The 21,667-nt window shown below is 40.8% G+C and overlaps 1 protein-coding gene across 1 annotated transcript; it reads left to right on the top strand.

Annotated features, from left to right (window-relative positions):
• The first annotated feature begins 8,826 nt into the window (after nucleotides 1-8,826).
• On the top strand, nucleotides 8,827-10,787 carry ID2 (inhibitor of DNA binding 2). The gene is made up of 3 exons (XM_081944990.1): nucleotides 8,827-9,304; nucleotides 9,618-9,683; nucleotides 10,167-10,787. Exons 1-2 carry the CDS (start codon nucleotides 8,957-8,959, stop codon nucleotides 9,672-9,674), a joined length of 405 nt encoding a protein of 134 aa, XP_081801116.1. The 5' UTR covers nucleotides 8,827-8,956; the 3' UTR covers nucleotides 9,675-9,683; nucleotides 10,167-10,787.
• Nucleotides 10,788-21,667: the final 10,880 nt, after the last annotated feature.

The raw sequence follows: 21,667 nt of genomic DNA, 5'->3' as shown, positions 1-21,667 counted from the left end.
CTCTAATGCATATGGATGTAATGCGTACTTTAATGGTGTTTCTGTATTGATCCCATGTAAAAACTGTGGACTCATGACAATCCATGATTTAGGTTCTTGTTTCTGCTCATAGCAGCTTCAAAATTGGTTAGATTTGTTATCGTGATTGCTATTTGCAGGCCTGATATGATCTACGGTACTTTGTGATGGTTTCATGCAAATATTATATGAAATCATGTACAATTATGAGAACTAAAAACCAAAACACTGAGTTTTAATCTTGCTTTAGGCATGAAAAACCGGCTGGGTAACTTCAGGCCAGTCATTCTGTCTCATCAAAATCCAACTGACAAGGTTAGCGTTGTGGGGAAAACAGGAGGAAGGAGAATTAAATGTTTGTTGCCTTGAGTTATTTATAAAAATAATAAAGGTGGGATAAAAATATCCTTTAAAACAGTATATTTGCAATGTGGCAACCCCAAAATGGTCAGATTCATGCTCTTTAGATCAACACAATTTATTATTTGATGATGACTTCATGTGTGAAATCAAGAGAATCTGGGATTGAGAGCCATGCTTTTGCTGTATTGGGGCTATTTGCGATATCAAAATAGATTTAATAGTGCTTCCATGTGGCTCCCATATAAAAAGAATGTAAAATCAAGAAGTCCTATGACTTACATCCATGTTCTGGCAGCATGGTGATGTCAAAAATAGTGGTATCTGTGGTGTTTAGGTGTGTTACATATTGACAGACACAGACTACTACAGTGATGGCCAACCTTGTTTCCCTCAGGTGCCAAAATTGCCTGCGCGCATGTGCCAACACCCAGAATCCAATGCCCCCCTGGAGGCCCCAACCCCCGTGCATGCGCACATGACCCCCCGCTCTCTCCCGTATGTGCACGTGACCCCCATTTTGGTGGAAGCAGGCCTCCACAAAAGCCTCCTGGGACCAAAAATGGCACAACCCCCATCCCCCGTTTTTGGTCCCAAGAGTCTTTTGTGGAGGCCTGCTACCACCAAAATGGGAGATGGGGGCGCTGCACCCCCCCCCATCCTGTTTTGGTGCTAGCAGGCGTCTCTGAAGCCTCCTGGAACCAAAAATGGGGCGCCAGGGGGTGCCACATCCCCCACCCTCCCAAGCATTCACACACAACCCCCAACCCCGCACATGCATGCACGTCTCCCAGCAGAGACCCGAAAATCAGCTGGCCGGCGGGAGGAGTGCGCGCATGCAGAGTGGAACTGACCTGGGCAATGGCTCACGTGCCCGCAGAGATGGCTCCACGTGCCACCTGTGACATGCGTGCCATAGATTCACCATCACAGGCCTATTATGTGATGGTGCTTTCAGATGAGATATGTCACATGTACATCATATGAAATCAACATAATTCATATTTTGATCTTATTGATCCGAGTTTTGCCTTTTATCCTTTTTCCGACCCAAAAGAACTGAAATGGACATGGGAGTGGAAATACATGGGTATTTGAGGAAAGCTCTATGCTTATGGAAGGCACTAACATGAAGACTATGACCTCAAACACTTTGTATTTGTCTTTTGACCAACTGTTCCTTGACTAGGTGCAATCCTTTGCTAAATACGTATTTGCTGCAGTCTCTATGGTCTTCCATGTCTTACCTCCTATATATACAGCATGCATCAAAAGTGCATATAGTATTCAAAAGGACCATGTTTTGATCTCTTTTATATCACAAGTCTCCCAAAATTTATGAAAACCTTTATTGATTTGGTGGTGAGAAATGTGATCAGTCACTTGATGGTAGTTTTGACCCAACCTGGTGTGAAAACTTGTGAGCAAGCCAGATTTATGTATTATGATGTAAACAATTGCTGGATCCATGATTTCCCTGTACGTGTTAATAAGTGTTATTCAACAATTTTGTAAGCTTCCATGATTTATGACTGTTTTTCACACCATGGTGGCATCTCCAGGATTATGATGGTTTTGGTGTCCCGGCGTCATGTGATCGTTTTTTGTGACCTTCTGACAAGCAAAGGGAAAGCCAGATTCGCTTAGCCAGATTCAAAGGGGAAGCCAGATTCACTTAACAACTACCTTGTGTTACTTACTTAACAATTGCAGTGATTCATTTAAACAACGGTGGCAAGGAAGGTTGTAAAACGGGGCAAAACTCACTTAACATCTTACTTAGCAACATAAATTTTGGGCTCAATTGTGGTCGTAAGCCAAGGACCACCTGTAGCAACTCTAGAGGTCTTGACAAGAAGGTTGCTACTAGGGGCTTTTTTTGCACGGTGCACTCCTCACCTCTCTCTCTTTCTGCCTCAGCCTGTCAGGCCTGAGTTTGTCCTTTGCCCGCGTCCCGTTAAAGGGTTCCCGAACGGCCTTCGCAGCCCACAAGAGGGTCTTCCGGCTAGCCTCCTGGCGGCAACTGGACAGGGGTGGCTGCTTCCCGGGAAAAGCCCGCCTGCGCTGCTGCCTCCCCCTCCCCGTCCAGCAACTAGGAGCCACCGGCAATGTTTACGCACAGCAGCACGCGACAGGCGTGTGGCCGATAGTTTACAACAGCGGCGCCTGGCGTTCTGCAGAAACGGGCGCGGGGGCGGGCACCGAGGGGGAATACAACTGGGGCGGCGGGCTTGTAATTTGAAGTCGTAGCTGGGTTGAGCAAAAGCGAAGGGGCTTCAGGAGGCAGAGTTTCTCTGCGAGGTCTGGCTTCCCCTCTCCCTATAGGTGCAATCAGCCCTAAATATCTCGAGGTGAGGAGTGCACCGTGCAAAAAAAAAGGAAAGGAAAGGCGTTTGAAGCATTGCCAATTTCTACTGGGGGGGGGGGGCGCACGCAGGCAAATTTGCAACTGACAAACCTATATCCTCTTATCAAAGGAGAAACGCCACTTCTTCGGGCTTTGCAGATGTCCTAGAATCACCCCCCCCCCTCCCGGCAGCCTCCCTTTAAAACAGCATGTTGACAAGCGAAGTTTTCAAAACCAGCTACCCCCGCTTTTCACTCGACGGCACCCTACCCGCTTTCTATTTTTTCCCCTCCCAAGAGAAAGAGCGCACACAATATGTTTCTTGTTATGGGGTCGGACTTTTTCCCCCTTTTTTTCTTTTCTGTATGGCTTACATCGAAATATTAAGTTGTAAATTTAGTTCTGGACAAACAATCCCTTGTTGCATGCCTGGGATGGGGGGGGGGGAGTTTAGTGAATTCCCACAGATGATGTTGCCCAAACAGTGATCGGCTTGTGACTTGATTTCCAGCATCATGATGTGGTGTGTGGAAAAAGGGGGGCGGGGGGGAGGTCAGCACAGACAAGCACTTTGAAGGGGAAAGGCTGCCTACAGCAGGATTGTTTCTACAAGCTAATTGTACGGAGTGCAGCTGCACAAAGCTGGATCAACAGTAATAGAAGGCGGCGCAGACTTTCTGACGCCAGCCCTGTAGAGCTCCCACCAACACTGGCAATTCCAGATTGTTTTGCAGACCTTATCTCTCCCTAGTTAATTTCTTTCGCTCGCTGGCTTGCTCTAATTTTGTGACCGGAACAAAAGTAACAGGAAAACCATTTGGGAAAGCAAAAAAAAAAAAAAAGGAAAAAAAACCTGTTTGAGATCAGTGCACTTCACAGATTTCTGTAACACTGTTTCCATATATTGTTTAACTCCCCCTCCCAAGCTTTGTGTAATTTTTCGGGGAGGGGAAGGAGGGGGAGTTGAAAATTATTCAGTGAACTACAGAAATGTTCCCACGGCATTATTGCAAGGCGATTTGTTGGTGGCAACTAGTTACGATCCAGTTTACGAAGAAGCCCCATTGAACCCAATTCTGAATTGACCTACGTAGGGTTTTTCTATTCATGATTCGGCATAGGATCAAGGGACACATTTACGTCCGTCAATAATCCCACGTTTGAATTCATGCCTGGAGAAAGCATTCTACGAGGCGTTCGATGCATCGAATAAACAAAATTGTTGCGATCTCTTATTAAAACGAGGCAAAATTACAGGTAAACGTGGGGATCTTGTTCAAATAAATGGTTGGTCGCTATCGTTCCGTTCTCCTTACGTGTGTCGGTGGAGGTCAGCGAGACTGCTCCCCAGATGAAGGGGACCGCAATCTCCCAACGTTTATTTTGAAGTGTCTTCAATAGCCATCAATCCAAACAGCACTCGGAATTGTTGGCAAACTTAAGTTCGTGTAGAAGAAACATGAAAGGCCACTGATTGCATAGAATTTATACAGGACTGTAAATCGATCTTTAACACACACACGAAATTTCACACAAGTTTCCTCTCCCAAGCAAAGTAGGCGCAGGATGCCCCCTACCCTTATCTCTCAGGCATTTGCGCAAGTATGGGTTGCACCGGGGAATGTAATCTAATTATCTATTATGTGTCATCCTGTAGTTTTTCGCCTCAACCACACAGATACGACGAAATCCGCCAACTCAATCAAATCTTAAAACTGCAGAATCCGAAGTCAAGAGATGGTAGGAAGTAGGACACACAGAACGTCGTTTTTGCAGCCACCTCGTGGTAGTCCGGATGTTTGCAGCCCAAATCTACTGCCGCTTCCTTTCATGGTGGGGATTCTTCTATGGAAATGACTTTGTGCCAGAATTACATGGGAGTAGCGGCAGGATAGTTAATAATAGGCGGCGGGGTCCGTCGCTCCTTCAGGTAGGTGCGCTCTTAAAGCCAGTCACTGAAGACCGGGCAGGAGAATCCCGGGTTCGCTGCCCCGCGAACTCTCCCCCCCCCACCCCGCCCCTTGGCAGAACTGCCCGGCTCCAGTGCAGGTGCGGCCCGAGAGAAAGGCCCGCCCGCCACCGCCGCTGCTGCTCCCGCCGCCAAGCCGAGCCCTGCAGCAGCCTCCCACAACCCAGGGCCGAGCCCCGGTCTCCATGGCAGCCGCCTGAGAGGCGCCGCCGGCCCGAACCGGGAGGGAGGCGAGGCAGCGGGGGGTGACGTCACGGCGCTGGCGCCGAGCAGTCGGGCCCGGCCTCTGGAAAGGGAGGGAAGGAGGGAAGGAGGTGGGCGGGGGCGGCCTTGAGCTGCGAAGGGAAGAGGCGCCGGTGCCCTCGGGCTGACTCCGGGAAAGCTGCTGAAGCCGCGGCCCGCGCCAACCAGGTGCAGGAGCCGGGCGCGCGGGATGAGACCGCGCGTGCGCGTCCCCGCGCGCTGAAGGGCGGACAGGCGGGAGTTGCGCGAGCCTGCCGCGGGGCGTGGGACTCCGCTGTCTTTCCTTTCCTGCGCCGGGAAATCTGCACGTCCTTGGAGGAAGCGAGCGGACGCATCTCTGAGGCGCGACCACACACACACACACACGGGATATGGGAGCATATCTGAAAAAGTGCACCAGCGTGCTTAACGTCCCTGTCCAACTGCCCCCATTTATTTGTACCCATTTCCTGTGTTCTTATGTTTATTCTTATTCCTGTTATCTTGTGCATGAGTGACAAACAAAATAAACAAAATAAAAATAAATGAATAAATAAAAGTTATTGCTTCTTCCCAGGTACGGCATCCCTGGCGAACCTTCTTCCTGTTACCTTCCTGTAGTAAACAAAACACCTAGGCTTTCCTGTTGAAAAGCGGGTTAGCCCAGGTATCCTCTGCCTGCATCTTTATCCCACTCTCGAAAAGTTTACAGGATTTGGTTTCAGTTGCTGTGTTCCTTAATGTTAGGAAGGTCTCACTTCCTTGCAGCTCGAAAGGAAAGAATTGTAACCCACCTCAAGTTTTCCAAGCAGAGCAACACAGGCAGGACGAAAAAGATGGCATTGCTTTGGGCAAGGGGTGTGAGACAGATGTTGAGCAAGGGTCGTTTTCCCTGCATTTGCAACATGCTTTCACCAGTTTGACTCGGCCCATTTTCTGACTTGATATGATCCACCTTGGCTCTTACATCAACCATATGGATTGAGTTTTGCACTCAATCGAGATAAAATGAATGCCATGCCCTCCTTGGGTCTCTTAAATATTTGGTTTGGGGCATTAAAATAACGATTTCTACTTGTCCTTGAAAACTTGAGCCACAAAGAAAGCCTATTCCACTCTATATTGCAGTACTATATAAACAACTTAGATTGTATTGCAATTCTATCAACCTTATTAGGTTTAGTATAATTGTAACTGCAAAGCTAATTGCTAGTAGTAGAAATGGTAACAAAAGTGTATCAAAAGTGTAAAAGTGAAAATGTTCCTACTGCTTTAATTCCCTTTGTCCATTATGACAACTATACTTCAAAATGATAACTATGTATTCCGGGAGATAGCATGGTATCTATGAATATGTCCAATTTTGATTTAAAATTCACTCGCATAGCCTCTGGACATAATTATCACTGCAATTTGTTATGATATTAGGGTACGCCAAATTAAAAACAATGAAATTACAAGTCTGATTGGAGAGGGTACTAATTCAAAGTCTTAAAAGATCTGCTGGCAGTTGGGCAGTTTTTAAATACATGTATAAGTAATTGAGCAAATAAGATAAACTGCTTATGGTAAATGTGTTCAAGTCTATGGGAATGATTTTAGATGTTTATAATCTTATTTTAAGTATTTAATAGTGGAACATTCTTTGGCAGTAAATGCTTAGCTGCTGTTCTGATCAAGCATCCAAAAATATTACACAGAGAAGCTCCGTGAACTTCTAAATAAACTTACCTAGCACCACACTATCAGTCTTCAGTTGGATCGCAGCCATATGTTGTACTTTCTTACACTGCATGCTCTATTATTTGGATATTCCTTGTAATATATGGAAGATTAATAATTCTAGTAATCTGCTTTATAAAATACAAGTAAATTGATGAATATTGTAAATACAAGAACTCTGTGTAACTTTTCAAATATTGGTTCTCTTAGCTCAACTTCCTCTCTCAATGAGATGAACTAAGAGAATTTTCATCACAGCCATTTTAGTATTACTGGGTGAGAATGAAAGTAATCTGAATTACCAGTTCCCAGAACTTTAAAGAGAACAGTGTTTTGTGGCACCCATTAAGAGTTACTGTACGTGAACTCTGGGTCTTATTGCACATGGAGTATATTCTATCACAATATTCCAGACTTTATTTAGCAAGTAGGACCTTGGTTATGATTTAACTTGTCCAATCAGTGCTAATGGGTATGCTGTCAAGCCTACATTCAATCCACTGAAACAATGACATACTAGTGGAAAAAAGAACAAGATGTGGGGGGAAAGGGGATAGAATAAAGTTTTCAGGTTCCAGAAACACAGAAGCCAAAACACTTCCCAATGAGTCCCAATCACTAAATCCCCACCTGGGTGATTACTTTTTTTCATTTACAAGGCTGAAGAGAAAGTGAATTGCTTCCATTTGCTTAGGTGTGTTTATTCAATAAATTTCAAATTGGTTCGAGTTTGTCAAAACATTCAACTTAATATTGTAGGAACCATCACATCTGGATTTGCACAACATACAATAATGGACAAGCAAATTGATTCTCCCCCCCCCTCTATCTTCATTGGATGAGTATCACTGTCACTAAAGAAGAACAAGATAAGACTTTATTTGTGGAAGGTGGATGTAAGTCAAACTGTACAATATTTTAATGTACATTGCAATCATTTGGGAGAAAATGCCTCAATTACTGTGCCTGACCAGATCTTGAATGCAGAGGTGGCAAAGTGATGTGTATCTTTCTTTTGGTAGAACAGACAAGGCAAAAGGCAAGGAAGGATTGGTAGCATATAAACTTGCCCAATACACATGATCATACTCTCAAAGCTAGCAATGTGGTGGAATGCGATTTGCAGGTATTGCAAATACGCAACTTAAAGTTAAAATTTAGTAGTTAATGAACGGTAATTAAATGTCATGATTACATTGGAATATTCTAGTGATCTGTTTAGGGATTGAGTACCTTGAAAAACAAACTTGCATTCTTGTTTGAACTGTTTCTGGCTGCTGTGATCATAGCGATGTATGCACTGTATGCCTAACCAATTGTTCTACACGCCTGAAAGAAACAAGGCGCTGATACAACCTCATATTATATACATATACCTATAGGTATACAATGCGCGCTAACCTAATTAACTGCACGACTACTTTAACATACTTGTGAAATTCAAGACTGCCTTGTCCTGGGAACGGACGGGCCTTTTATTCTGGAGCAGTTCCCACAGTTGTCACTCTGCCTGCCTCCGAAGGTGCTAGCTGGCATTGCAGAATCCGGAGCGCTTTGCGTTTCCTACATGGCAGTGAACAGGATTGACAGTATTGTAAGCAGCCACTGTTCTTTCCTGTCCTGACAATACTTGGTCTGTTGTCTCCTTTCTCTTCTGGCACACAATGCATCGGAAAAGCCATGCCTGCAGACCGAGCCTTAAAAGCAAGATTATTTCAATCCAACTCTTTATCCTGGCTTTGGTTGGGAAGAATGCCAGCCAGTGGTTGCAGAATGCCCCGACCTGGATTTCCCGCGTGGAAATAATTGAACAAATTTGTAAACAAATGACCGCTTCGCTCCCTTTCGTTCTTACAGTCCTTTCGCGATTGCCTCGGGTTGAACCGAGGCTCAGCAGATCTCTCTCCCCCCCCCCCCGCCCCACCGCCGCCTTTCCCGGCGCCAGCGTACTGTATATTTACTAGCCACAGCTGTGCTTTGGACACGCCTCCTTGCCCAAGGATTGGCTTCAAACGCGGAAGGTCCGGGCCGCCTCTTGGGTGACATTTGTACCAATGGGAAGCCCCTTGGCTCTTGATGGACGCGCGTCGTTCCTCCAATAGCAACGAATGCAACCCGGATTTGTCAGCTGAGAAGGCGAGGGCTATAAAAGCAAGAGCAGGGGGGCTTAACTTCATTCTGACTGTAGAGTGGGAAGAAGGAGAGAGCCAGGCGGGGAGGCAGGGCTGAAGGCGACATAATTCTCCTCCGTTCCGGAGTGTTTGCGGTGGGCTTCAAAGCAGGCAAAAGCCGGCCGGCTCTCTCCCGACTTTTGCAGCATGAAAGCCTTTAGTCCGGTGCGATCCGTCCGGAAAAACAGCCTTTCGGAACACAGCCTGGGGATATCCCGAAGTAAGACCCCGGTGGACGACCCTTTGAGTTTGCTCTACAACATGAACGACTGCTACTCCAAGCTGAAAGAGCTGGTGCCCAGCATCCCTCAGAACAAGAAAGTCAGCAAGATGGAAATCCTGCAACACGTTATTGACTACATCCTGGACCTGCAGATCGCGCTCGACACGCACCCCAGCATCGTCACCCTCCACCACCAGAGACCGGGACAGAACCCTTCCTCCAGAACTCCTCTGACCACCTTGAACACAGACATCAGCATCTTGTCACTACAGGTGAGCGGCTTCTCTTCTCCCCCCCCCGCCCCCCCCCCAACCCGTGCTCGACTCCTTCCTTTGGCTTGTTGCTCCTTTAAACGGGGATTAGATTAACGGCATTGCTCTAAATCTGTTCGCCGGCTTTGATCAGCCTTGCCTTTTTGGCTTAAAAAAAATATTAGGAAACAAAAATCAATTCTAAGGTACCTCCTTGTACTCGCTATTTGTTGGTCGCCTTCGAAGTAACCCCGAGTAGTTTGCAAGCTTCCTTGAAATGCTTTAGGGTTTTTAACCCTTTCTCTTTCTTTCTCTCCTTTCCCCACTTTTGCAGGCAGCTGAATTTCCCTCAGAGTTAATGTCAAATGAGAGCAAAGCACTTTGTGGCTAAATGTGTTTGGTAAGTGCGCAATTCCTGTTTTTTTTTAAAAAAAAAATACTTCGCACATGTTATGTGGTAACAGGCATTTTATTGTCTTTTGAGGACTCGACTAAAGCCAGGCAGAGTTCTCTTAATATTTTAATCTAAGTGAAAACTTGCGGTGTGGCTCAGGATCACTCATGGGATCAATTGGGACAGCTTCTAATTAAATTGTTGCTTTAACTTGTTACGCCGCCCAATCTCTCTCGTCCCCCTTGAAGAGTTTAAGCAAGAGGAGCCACTTTCAGATCATGTCTCCTCTTGACTAGGCTCATTTCATTGGGTGTGTGTGAAAGGGAGCACGCATTTGCATGCACATGCTGCATCTGGACGCCAGGGTTTGCCCAATCTTTGAGTGTTTGGCTAAATGCTCAAACTGTGGTTTCCTCTCTGGCGCCAGTCTGTCCAGATCTCTGCCCTGTTAGCATTCTTCTAAATATGCTTCTCTTCAATGTTTTGCAGGTGTTTGCTGAATTTTTGCACAAGAAGATACATCCCCCGCCACGGCAACTCTTGTTTCCCCGGCTATATCTGGATGGGGGGGGAATCTATATTCAGCTAAATGAACCTTTTAAAGAAAAATTAATGGATATCATCTTCCACTGATCTTCATCTTGGACTTAATCTTAATTATTTATAAAGAGACTTTTAAAATTCCCTTTCCCTAGCTGGAAAGGCTTCATTTATATGCTATTCCCACCGTAGGGAGCAAAATGAAACTTTTTTTTAAAAAAGCCCTCTTTAAGGAATTTTCCCTTTTAAAGCAGACTTTGCCTTTTTTTCCTCCAAAAGGTGGAGCGTGAGTATTAGAAGATTGGGTGTTCAGTTTTCTGTGAAGTCTTGGTCAAAAATTAGCTTTTTTTGACATGCGTATAGGACTGAATGCTGTGTACATATTTATATATAAATATGGGAATGAAACTTTGAACTCTTTAATTAGAGTTTTCTTGTATAGTAGCAGAAATGTATATTTCTGCAAAAAAAATGTTATGATGTACCTAATCATGCTGAACTTTTTATAAAAGTTTAGTTGTAAACTTAACCTTTTTATACAGAATCAAAATAAATTGTGTGTTCATTGAATAGCTTGTTTGCCTTCTTTGTAAGTGCCAGCTGTTTGGCAGAGCAGCTGAATTGGCGCAACATACCAGTTATATTCTATGTAGATTGTCCTGGAAGTTCATTTTCTCTGAGAAATTGTTTGAAACTTGCTTGTTTAAAAAAAAAAGTCCAAAGCTGTTTGTGAAGAGAAACTTTAAGTTGTTCATTACCCTGAGAAGTTTGAATTTTAGAAGCAAAAGCTTAAGTTGTACACAAATAATTCTTCTGCCTGTTTTTTCTCCCATCCTGTTGATTGGCTATGTGAACTTCTAAAAGCAACTACTCCACCTCTGATGAACTTGCTTTTGATTAAGCAGCAACTAAGAATGGGGCTAATAATTTCCCCAACTGTTAACGTCTTGTAAAAAAAACTTTCATGTAAAAAAAAGTAATGTAAGAGCTAATGTATGAAGACTGAAAAGTTTATATGAATCTGTGTAATATATTTCAAGGAAAGGGTATTAGTTAATAAGTTGCAGCAGCTTCTCTACATGACTAAGCTGCTGAGAAATGAAAGTCATTCTGGTGTTATTGATTAAACGTTGGCTGCTCTAAGCATCAACCTCTCCTAAACAGAATTAAATGTCATTTTCTAGTATTGTCTTAAGGTTGCAATGCCAACTATAAGAGTAAGTTGGACTTCAGCAGGATTTAAATTATAAGCATATGCAGAATTTGCTGCTGTCAGTTCTCATCACTACACAACTTTTTTTCAATCTTGTCCTACTATAACCCTAATTTCCTAATTATACTCTGTAGCAGTCATCTTAAACTTGCTCCTACTGTAAGATAATGGAGATGTGCTCAGTCCCTTTGCAGCTCGGAATGATGTTTTAATTTCCCACTTCAGCCAACCTGCAGGCATACTCAGCAAAAGCAGCTTGAAGTAAGCTAGCAAAATCCATTGCAAAAAAATAGTTTGCCAAGGAGTGTGAAACTGGGCACCTGGGTGTGCTCTGGAGACACTTACGGGAAAATGCAGAAGCTCCACCTGAGGCCTGTGTAACATTTGCACCAAAATGAACAGGTGTGTGGGTGGTGCTGTGCAGTTTGGCGCAGCTGTCTTTTTCCTCTTTTTGCCCTCAATATCAGATCTATGCACAGATCCTTGGAAGTGGGAGAGGAGGAAGGAAACTGACAACTGGCCCTGTTCTGAACAGAAAAGCTGCTACAAGCAATGTGCTATACAGGTTTTTTCAGAAGGTGTAACCCCGTGCCAACTCCGATGCTTCATTATTTTTGTTAAATGGAGGTAGATTTGAAAGCCTTAAGTGTGCAGTAAATATAGGTGGTCCTTGACTTAGGACCAGAACTGAGCCCAAAATTTATGTTGCTAAGTGAGAAATGATGAGTTGCCCCAATTTATGACTTCTCACTGCATGTTAAGTGAATCACTGCAGATCTTAGTAACCCAGTTAAGTGACACTATTGACTATATGTCAAAAGGTCAGAAAAAGGGATCATATGACTGGGACACTGCAACCATTATAAATGTGAGTCAGTTGTCAAGTGTCAATGTAAATCACATGAAAGCACATGGAGATGCTGAAATGGTCATCAGTGTGAAAAATGGTCATGTTATTTTTCAGTGCTGCTGTAACTTTGAACAGTCACTAAATGAATTATTGCAAGCCAAGGACTACCTGTAAATACTCATTCAAGAGACTTCCATGCAGCATAGTACCTTCAAAAGCAAAATCTTCCAGACTAAATGAGGTTAGTCATCTTTTCTCCATTCTATATAGAGTAATTTCTCCAGAGCAGCCTGAACAATTTGAATCACTTGCTTGTTTCTCTTTTTCCCCCAAAGGATGTTGCATTTCATGTTGCATTCTGAATGCAGGCTCATTAACAAAGGCAGAACACACTTTTACTATCAGATTTTCACTACTTATTTTTGTATTAGTCATGCCAGTCTAAAACATAATTGCTATTTCAGGTAATAAATCATGTTGAGTTTTCAGACTCTAATCATTGCACTGCCAGTAGTTGGAGAGAAAATAGGAACTTATTTTATACCTAGCCTGACTAAAATAACTTGATAACTTATTTTTGTATACTTGAAGATTTTATTATATCACAATCTAAACACATTAGGATCTCTAGTTTTATTGTGTATTTGCAATATTCGAGATTTTCATACTTAACCATTTGGTTACACAATGTATATAAAGTGCTAAAACAATGCATGATTTATGAGCATTGGTTTATAGGAAGCTGGATGGGAAAGGAGATGATAAGGATTAACAACCTCACAGTCAAGAATTTACATGATAGTAACTTAGGTTTTTTAAATTTTTAAATCTCTGATCTGTGAGTACATTCTTAATTTATGCAGACAACTGTTAATTGCATGCAGTAATTGAAAAGTACTGCATACTTTTGCACTTAAATGGAACATAGAATTGTGGAAAGCTTAGATGTGCTTCCTTATAAGACACATTGTAACTGCCATAGTAAAAAATACCAAGTATTTTTATGTATCTATTTGTATGCTAACTTAATTACCGAGACAATTAAATGTACATATTAATCAATACAGTATTTTTAACCTACACTTGGTATATTAATCTGTATTACTAAGTAATTACAAGATGTGATTGCCACTAACTTATTTTATAAAAGGAATTAAATTCAAGGAGACTTTAGGTAGGCTAGGCCTCTATTGAAATGTAAGATATCCATAGATAATTTCTACAGCTGTATGAAAACAACAGCATGAGGAAAGCAGGATGTTTGAATCAATCTTTGTATATCAAAAAGATCTAAAAAGCAATTTTTTAAACTTAAAAGTGAGAAATACCCTAATTTATTGTAATAATCCCTATTCCTAATATAAAAGTGCCGTAAGAATTCATTAAAAGTTTGTTAAGCAATTGTGAGAGCCAACAGATTTGAAAGAACAATATGCCAATTTCTGAATTCTAGCCTAAGGTAGCCAAATACTAGTACCAATTAAATTTTAAAGATTCAACAGCAAGCAGAAAGTAGATCTGGATAATATTGGGGGAGGGGTGTTAGCTAAAGTCAGCTCAAAAGAATTCCAGTCTCAAATTCTACCTGTGTTTGAGTGTGCGTTCTAAATTACAAACTGCAACAAGCCAATCATAATTTTAGTTATTAAGAATTTGCAAATGCCTTTCAGAGGGGACAACAAAATCATCTTGTCTTTAGGAGGATTCCTACATATAAAACTGAAGAAATAAAATAATTGTATCTTTGATGTGTATCTGAGAAAATACATGCAAATATTTAATATTTATATTTTTGAGCAACATTCCATTCATGCCAACTCTTTAAGATCCCATTGTTAACATATGTGGAAGACGAGTGCCACCTTCTGGCCTATGCATAGAAGACATTTACCATCAAAAAAACTATTCGTTAAAAATTGGAGTATGTTTGCATTTTAAAACAAAATTGTCATCTTCAAAGGTTTAAATTAAAAAAAGGCTATTAAAAATGATCCCAATATTGAAAAAATAATTGGGTTTGCTCCTAAACTGTCAATACATTTTTACTTATTGATTGAAAGAATTCCTTTTTTGGATTAGCTTTATTGTCAAATGTTTTTAAATATATTTAAAAATAAATAGCATTTATTTTATTTAAAATGGTATTTCATGCAATTTTCAAGTGAAAAAAGGAATTCCTGAATGTAAATAGAATTATGAAATAAAAGTTCTCAGAATTAGAATATATAGGAATACAGAATATTTGTTGCCTTCTTCCAAATAAGGCACAACTAAAAAGTTTCTAATTTAAATTCTTCACTAAACCTGTTTACTGTTTATCCACTATATAAACAGGCTTGGCTTATGGCTTTCTATCTAGCTGTATATCCAGGAAAGATGTCACAATATATTTGGTTCTTATTCTCCAATGTCACAATATAGAAATCCGTAAGTCATCATTCCAGTAGAATTATAGAATTAGAAAATCTGTACATTTTATTTGGTATCGAAGTTTGCTTACTTTCTTTTTATTCATTAGTAAGGCAAGGGCTTTGATGACGAGTTGAGTTATTCCAAATTACTGGAAAGTGCCTAGGACACGTTCACTAAAATCAAAAAGCAAGGTGGGGAAATCCAACACTTTTTCACCTACAAATGGCTTTAGGAGCCATGAAAAAAACGCCATTAAAAGAACAGACTTCTCCAATTCTTACATGGTTCCAGTCAGCCATGCCATCTTCCATGATATTGGCAAAGTGAGAAAAACTGAGGCAAAAAAGGCACTGGCCTTTTAAAAGGTTGTTCCCATTTTCTTAACATTTTTATTTGTGCCAGGCCTAGCTCAAAAATGATACACCACCATCTAGCCAAAGTTCAGTTCTTTTATTTGCTTAAATCATATAGATCACAGGTGTCAAACCCGCGGCGGCACGTTGCCATCACGAGATGTATCGTGACGTTTTTTCCTCATGGAGCTGGGGTGGCCTGCACGTGACGCATCCGGCCTGTGGGCCGCCAGTTTGACACCCGATATAGACAGATTAAACTGATACAGCTCTTACCCTGATGGATGTACCCTGGAAGATTCTAGGGAGTGGACATCCGAAAACTCTTCCTCTGACTCCATCTCTGGATTGTGCTGCCTCTTGTCTTGTACATTTCTTCCTGGGAACCTGCTGCATTACTATAGTCCATCACATCACCTCTCGTCTGCCCATAGCAATTTGGGGACTGTTTTTGGTTGTTCTATTTCTCACTTGAAAATAGATCCTGGCATTTGGGCTACCTAAGGATTTTTGTTGGGAAAGCAGGTTCAACATTTATGTATAGCATGAAGAGCAACCTATCACTCTTAAAGCAGAATCCTTTGGCGTTTGAGTGTGCTGCTCCATGAAAAACTGGGAATTTATAGTTCCGGAAGACTGAAAATGACACACACAACCGTTCTAGAGAAATGTGGGTTATTGTATGTGTTTTTGCTGACTAGCTTTTGGTTAGCAAAGTATAAGTAATGTATCCTACCCAAATGGGTACATGAAGAAAAGTGGAGCAGGCTGCACTGCTTCACTAACAGGATCTCTGGAGTGCTCTGGAGACCTTTAAAAGTTAAGGGCATGATGGACAATGGGAGAGCGGGGTGGAGAGGAGGGTGTGGGACCTGGCTGGGTGAATGACTATGGGGATGCTGCAGTGGCCATAACTTCAGAACCAGATCATAAATAGCTTTTCTGCAGTAACTTCGAATGTTTGCCAGATGACTGACTGGTCTTAAGTTGAGGACTATTTGTCATATCCTCAGCTATGCTTGAAGGCCAATATAGGAAGATTTCATTCTGGAGAAAGAATGCCCATCACTCTGGATATTTGTACCAGCCTCATCTCCCCATTATTGCATAAATATCCAGGATGCACTGGATGATTCTACATGTTCCTGCTGCTTTCAGATATTAACCATGCTAAACATGTTTTTCCAGGTCCAGCAAATGACGACCTATGCCGTAAACACATAAAAATACTTTACAAGCATCTAGTTTGACATACTTTGCTTTGTACCATGACAGTCTGCCACATACCTTTAATCTTTAATTCCTTTGATTTTTATACCGTTTTATATCTTTTAGTTTTTTATAACATTTTTAGGTGTAGATTCTATGTTTATAATTAACTGTACCCCACCTTCCTTATGCTGATACTTGACTGTAATAAAAACCTGACTGACAGCTTTACTGCAAAACACAACTATGGAATTTCTCCTGCATTACTTCACTTGGAAACTGCATTTGGACTCTTTCTCGGACTAAGAAACAGATGCATCTCTTTTTCCAAATCTTTTATTTGTTGATTTTGGCACTTTTTGTGTTTAATTTCTTATACTCCATTTTTGAATTAAAATTTTAATTTAGTAGCCAATAGGGCAGGAATATAATCAATATAAATCAAGTCAGTAAATAAATATAGGATATGTTTTCACAAGGAATAATCTGACAGGAAGAGAGAACCAACCATCCACAGAATGCATTAAATGGACGTAGTAGTGAGGGAATGGGATGGTAACCCCTGCATCTCACAACAGAAAACCTGACTTCTAAAATCATTATCTTAAAAATAATAGTTAACTATACATATCTTTGTTGCTCTAGAACAGCAATGGCGAACCTTTTCAGCACTGAGTGCCAAAAAGGGAGCGCATGCTGCCCAGGGGGCATGCTCGCATTGAAAAATGAACTTCCAGTTCCGGCCAGATAGCCTTCCGGTTATTAGTGTGCATGTGTGCGCGATGATCCGCTGGCTGGCGTGCATGCTCACGCTGGAAAATGGAAGACCAGCTCTTCCAGTTACTGGCACTGCCGCACACACAAAGGCCAGCTGATTGTCGCGTGTGCATGCGTGCCAATAACCAGAAAACTAGCTGGCCAGAAACTGGAAGTTCATTTTCTGGTGCGTGTATGCCCCCTGGGCAGCTCCTCTTCCAGGTTGTGGCTCAGACACGGGCGCTTCCTTTTCGGCACTTGGTGCCAAAAAGGTTCGCCATCACAGCTTTAGAACCATAGTTAGAATAAGTAGATTAAAACATTCAGTATGGTCATCTAGATTTTTTAATAATAATGTATCAAAACAGGAATTTGAAATATTGAGTTTAGAAAAGATATTATTCAATTCAGTGTAGCATCATTGAAGAAATTTAAGAATCTTTAATTTAAGCCAACAATGTCCACCAACGCCACTTTTCTTATTAATACTTTGCTTTTTGCTTCTCTGGGAAGATTTCTGTATACCAGTAAGCTCTGAGTGCTTGATCAGACTTTCAGTAGCTTTACCTTTACTTGCTGTTTTATTCTGATTGACCTCAATTTGCAATTAATGCTGTTTCAGTCTTATTAGCTGCCTTAAAGACTCAGAATGAAAACCTAGAACAAGAACTCATATAGTGTAATGAACAATTCACGCATCACTCTTGAAGGATTTCAGTAATTTCAGCAAATACTGCTTTTACTGCTTCTTTCAACTGGAGATAAAAAATGCAAGTGGGAGGAAAAGTGTCTCATCTATTTGTATTATTTAGCTCAGTGGTATACATTTGTTTTGTTTGAAAACTAAAAGTCAAATGTCAGCCACTACATTTGTTCACATAAAATTTATAATTTGGCTCACATCGGTGAATTTATCCCATCAATCTCTGCAGTTCTGGTGTGCTATATCGTGTATGTTAAAACCTTTCTGAATCTAATCTAATAAATGCTCCTGTTGTATCGATTCAGGTTTATTAACTCTTAAAACCACTACCATTAGTCCAATGCCATTATTATATTTGACCAATTCATATATGTTACAGTAGTTTATACTGCACTATTTTATTCCAGAGATATCAGTAGAGATAAGAGGAGAGTTGAGGGAGAAAGAAGGGATCCCTAAAGAAGGCCATGCTTATGCACCCAGCTAGAATTCTTTTAAGACTTTTTCTGAAATGCAACAGTAACAATACCAATGTTAGGAAATAAAAGTTTCTTTAAAAAAAAAAACACATTCTACAGAAATGCCCAATACATTGTTTAATTTATGCCTGAATTTTATAAATTTGTAAAAAAAAATGCATAATGTTACATCCAAAAATGCAGCCATCCACTCACATTCCTAAAAATTGGAAGCGGGGGGCGGATAAGACAGCTTTTCTCTTTATCATCCATTTTCTTCTGGTTCTAAAATCTTTCCTTTGTTCCACTTCCCCATTGAGCCTGTTTTTACTTACAGATAGCAATTTAAGCAAGTGAAGAGTGTTTTTCTTACCTCTGAGTAAGTGCAGGAATTAGTAGGGTTATGGTGGAAATTTACCTTGAGACGCTTATATCCTCAGCCATACCATTCTCAATACCCAGGTTGACTAAGACAAAATATTTCAGAATAAATGTGAAAAAGCCAAAACTTTGAGTAGCTGTCTTCTGTTGAATCTGATTCAGATCAATAGCAACAGAAACCATGCACATATCTATGTAGTTTAAGAACATTTTTATTTAAGTAAACTTCCTGACACCAGAAAGAGCAGGACTGGAGCAGAAGCTTTGAAATATTTACTGAGTGTCAGATGTAAATCTAAGTGTACGTCTGTGGAAGTCTACTATCAAAGCCCATTTTCTAGAAACACTAGTCTATTCAGGTAATGGGGCGGTGGTTTATAGTACAACGTAATAAAAGTCTAATCCTTTTTAAAGAAGTAACCAGTACAAAAAACCTTGAATTGCTACCAACTATCATCAAGTCCATACATTTGGCTGTTGGCCTGTGTCTCTACATAGACACAACAGATGCCTATGAATTGGATGCAGTGGAACTAGATTATTCAACCTGAATTTTCTCTTCAGATGAATGGGAGGGGACTGGTCACAGCTGTTTTATAGAAGAAAACCATTTTCTATCATTCTGTGCTCAACTTGGGCAGATGGGTGCCTTCAAAGCTGGTAAAATGGAAATATCTATTGCCTCTCTAGTTCAGACTTTTCAGCCCAAGCCAAATTGGGGGAGGGTCTCACTGAAGCAAAATAATGAATCATGCCATCCATAAACGTATGTAAAGCTGAAAATAGAAAGGAACACTAGTAACAAAGGAATTTTTGTTCCTCTTTACATGAGTAACTGCAAAGAGGAGAATCCCAAGACCATGTTTCCTGATAGAGATGGAAGGGAAAGCAACTGATAGTATTCAAACCTCGAGTGATTTAATAAAAACAAAAAATTGCTATCCAATAAAGCTCTGGGCGAAATGGAGCACCTGCCCTATTGGCAAATAAGTCACTTAGTCCTCTTAATATTCCAAGAAAGTTTAAATTAACATTGTTGTCACAGTGTACCAGTGGTGGGTTACAATCGGTAAGCCCCGGTACGAGCGAACCGGTGCCTGCTGGGAGCACCAGGTACCGTTCCGGTATGGTGCTCCGGAGGGCCCACCTGCCTGCACTCCTTACCTGTATTTGAGCTGTTCAGGGCTTACGCGCACGGAGCATACGGCGCCTGCGCGACACTCCGCAGAGCAGCTGGAGCATCGTGGGCAGTAAGTATGTATGTGCATGCTGCACATGTGCGCACTGCGTGTGTTCATGTGGTGGAAGCCCGGCCCCGTTGCACCGTACCAGTTGCAATGGGATCCGGAACCCACCACTGCAGTGTACAGTAATTTCATATATTTCTTTGTTCAAGATTGAAGCTCAGTATGCTGCATAGTCAATAAAGAAAAGTGCAGATGCTATACATGGCTTCAAGAAGTTTCATACATAAGCTTTAACAAGCTAATCTTGTTTTAGCTATAAAATTTATGGACTGTCTCAGCTCATCCTAGAGATCTATCTAGTTGCTAAAAGTCAACACCAACTTGATGGCCTATAAATAAAGTCTCAGCAGTGATATAAATGTAACACAAAGAAATGAAAGGCACCCATAATTCAAAAAATTGAGCTTTTTCAGTTTAGGTCACTGCCCTTGGTGTTCTGAAATCTAATGTTTGCAAATTGTAAGCAATTTGTTTATGCAGCCTCCATCAAATATCAGTATATGGTAGAAAAGGGAAATAAAAGCATTTGCTTCCCTTTACTACAGTTCTGCTATATTTGATATAGGGGGAAAGGTGATTAATTTGACTTCTCATATGGGAACAAGCCAGTATAAATTAAAACAAATAGTTTACAAGACCTAACTGGGAATTGCAGTTTTTTTAAGAGGAAGTAATTGTTCTAGTCTTGTCACCTGACAATCTAAAGAGAAGAGGAAAGCACATGGATTCAAGGCTTACTGCAGTATTTTTGAAAGCAGGAAATAAATAAAAAAGTTTATAAGGTTGTTTGTCAACATCTTATTGTTTGAGCTTAGATTTTGAATCCAAATACTGCTGTGAATGGAAGTTTACTTCTTAGAACTTAATATATGGACCTAAGGTAAATAATATGAGATGTGCCCCCCCAAAAAACCTATCCAGGTCAACTTGAGTTTTGAACATCTTTAAACCTATTATTAAAATTTAGTCCCTCTGCTTTATCGTACAAAATTATACAATCAAGTTGAAAATACAAATTTGCAATCTGTAGCATTTTATATTAGCAATTAGGGAATGCAAAATCTCACATTCTCCACAATTGGTGGATATAGCACTCAGATTGGGTTAACTCCGGCCAGCATCCAATGGGACTGAAATGAATTGTTCTGTTCATACCAGAAGTGTACTAGCTTCTAAATACTTCTGACATTGTGATCACATTTCTGATAAAATGGAAATAGCTGTTCAAATTCAAAATGTTTTGCACCCCACTAGTCCAGATCTATTACTTGGTTTTGGTTTACCATGTTACATAAATCCAGCTGACTGCAATTTATTTAATAAATCATGGTTTAGGGTAATGAAGTCCTGTCATGTCTGATAAGATTAAATGGTACAATTTTCTTAATAAAACCAAAGTATTTACATTTTGTTATTCATTTTCATTATTTTTCTAACCAAGCTTTTCTTCTATATATTTCATGAATTGTACTTGGAACAATTTAAAATAAAAATGGATAATTGGTTTAGATTTTTAGTATCTAATTTTTTTAATAAACAATTTGGAATTAGTTCAGATTTTTTAGTTTCTATCCGAGGACTCAGCCTAGTTTCAAAAGTTAACATGAAGAATGCCAAATGATGAATTTAAGGATGTAATCCAATATTAATTTAACTAGATATATTGAAATAAATGAAACTGGCTCCTGAGAATTGCAACCTTAATAATTCCTTCTGCAACTTCCACATATTTTTTTAACTTCTAACTGTGTAGGCATGGTTTCTCATGGTATTATGAAAGAGTTCCATCACTAGGAAATGTAACAGGCTTTTCAGAAGAATATTTTATATATTATATCATTATCATTTAATACTTTTGAAAGGGAGGG

The sequence above is a fragment of the Natrix helvetica genome (assembly GCF_964273705.1).
Source record: "Natrix helvetica genome assembly, chromosome: 2".
Lineage (NCBI taxonomy): Eukaryota > Metazoa > Chordata > Lepidosauria > Squamata > Natricidae > Natrix > Natrix helvetica.
Note: the sequence above shows the minus strand (reverse complement) of the source record. Positions and strands in the feature narration are given on the sequence as shown.

What these genes read in the sequence shown, in the direction of transcription:
- ID2 (XM_081944990.1), top strand. Translation starts at nt 8,957, where the DNA reads ATGAAAGCCTTTAGTCCGGTGCGATCCGTCCGGAAAAACAGCCTTTCG. An exon ending in TCAGCATCTTGTCACTACAG is followed by an intron (nt 9,305 to 9,617) that starts GTGAGCGGCTTC and finishes CCACTTTTGCAG; the next exon opens with GCAGCTGAATTTCCCTCAGA.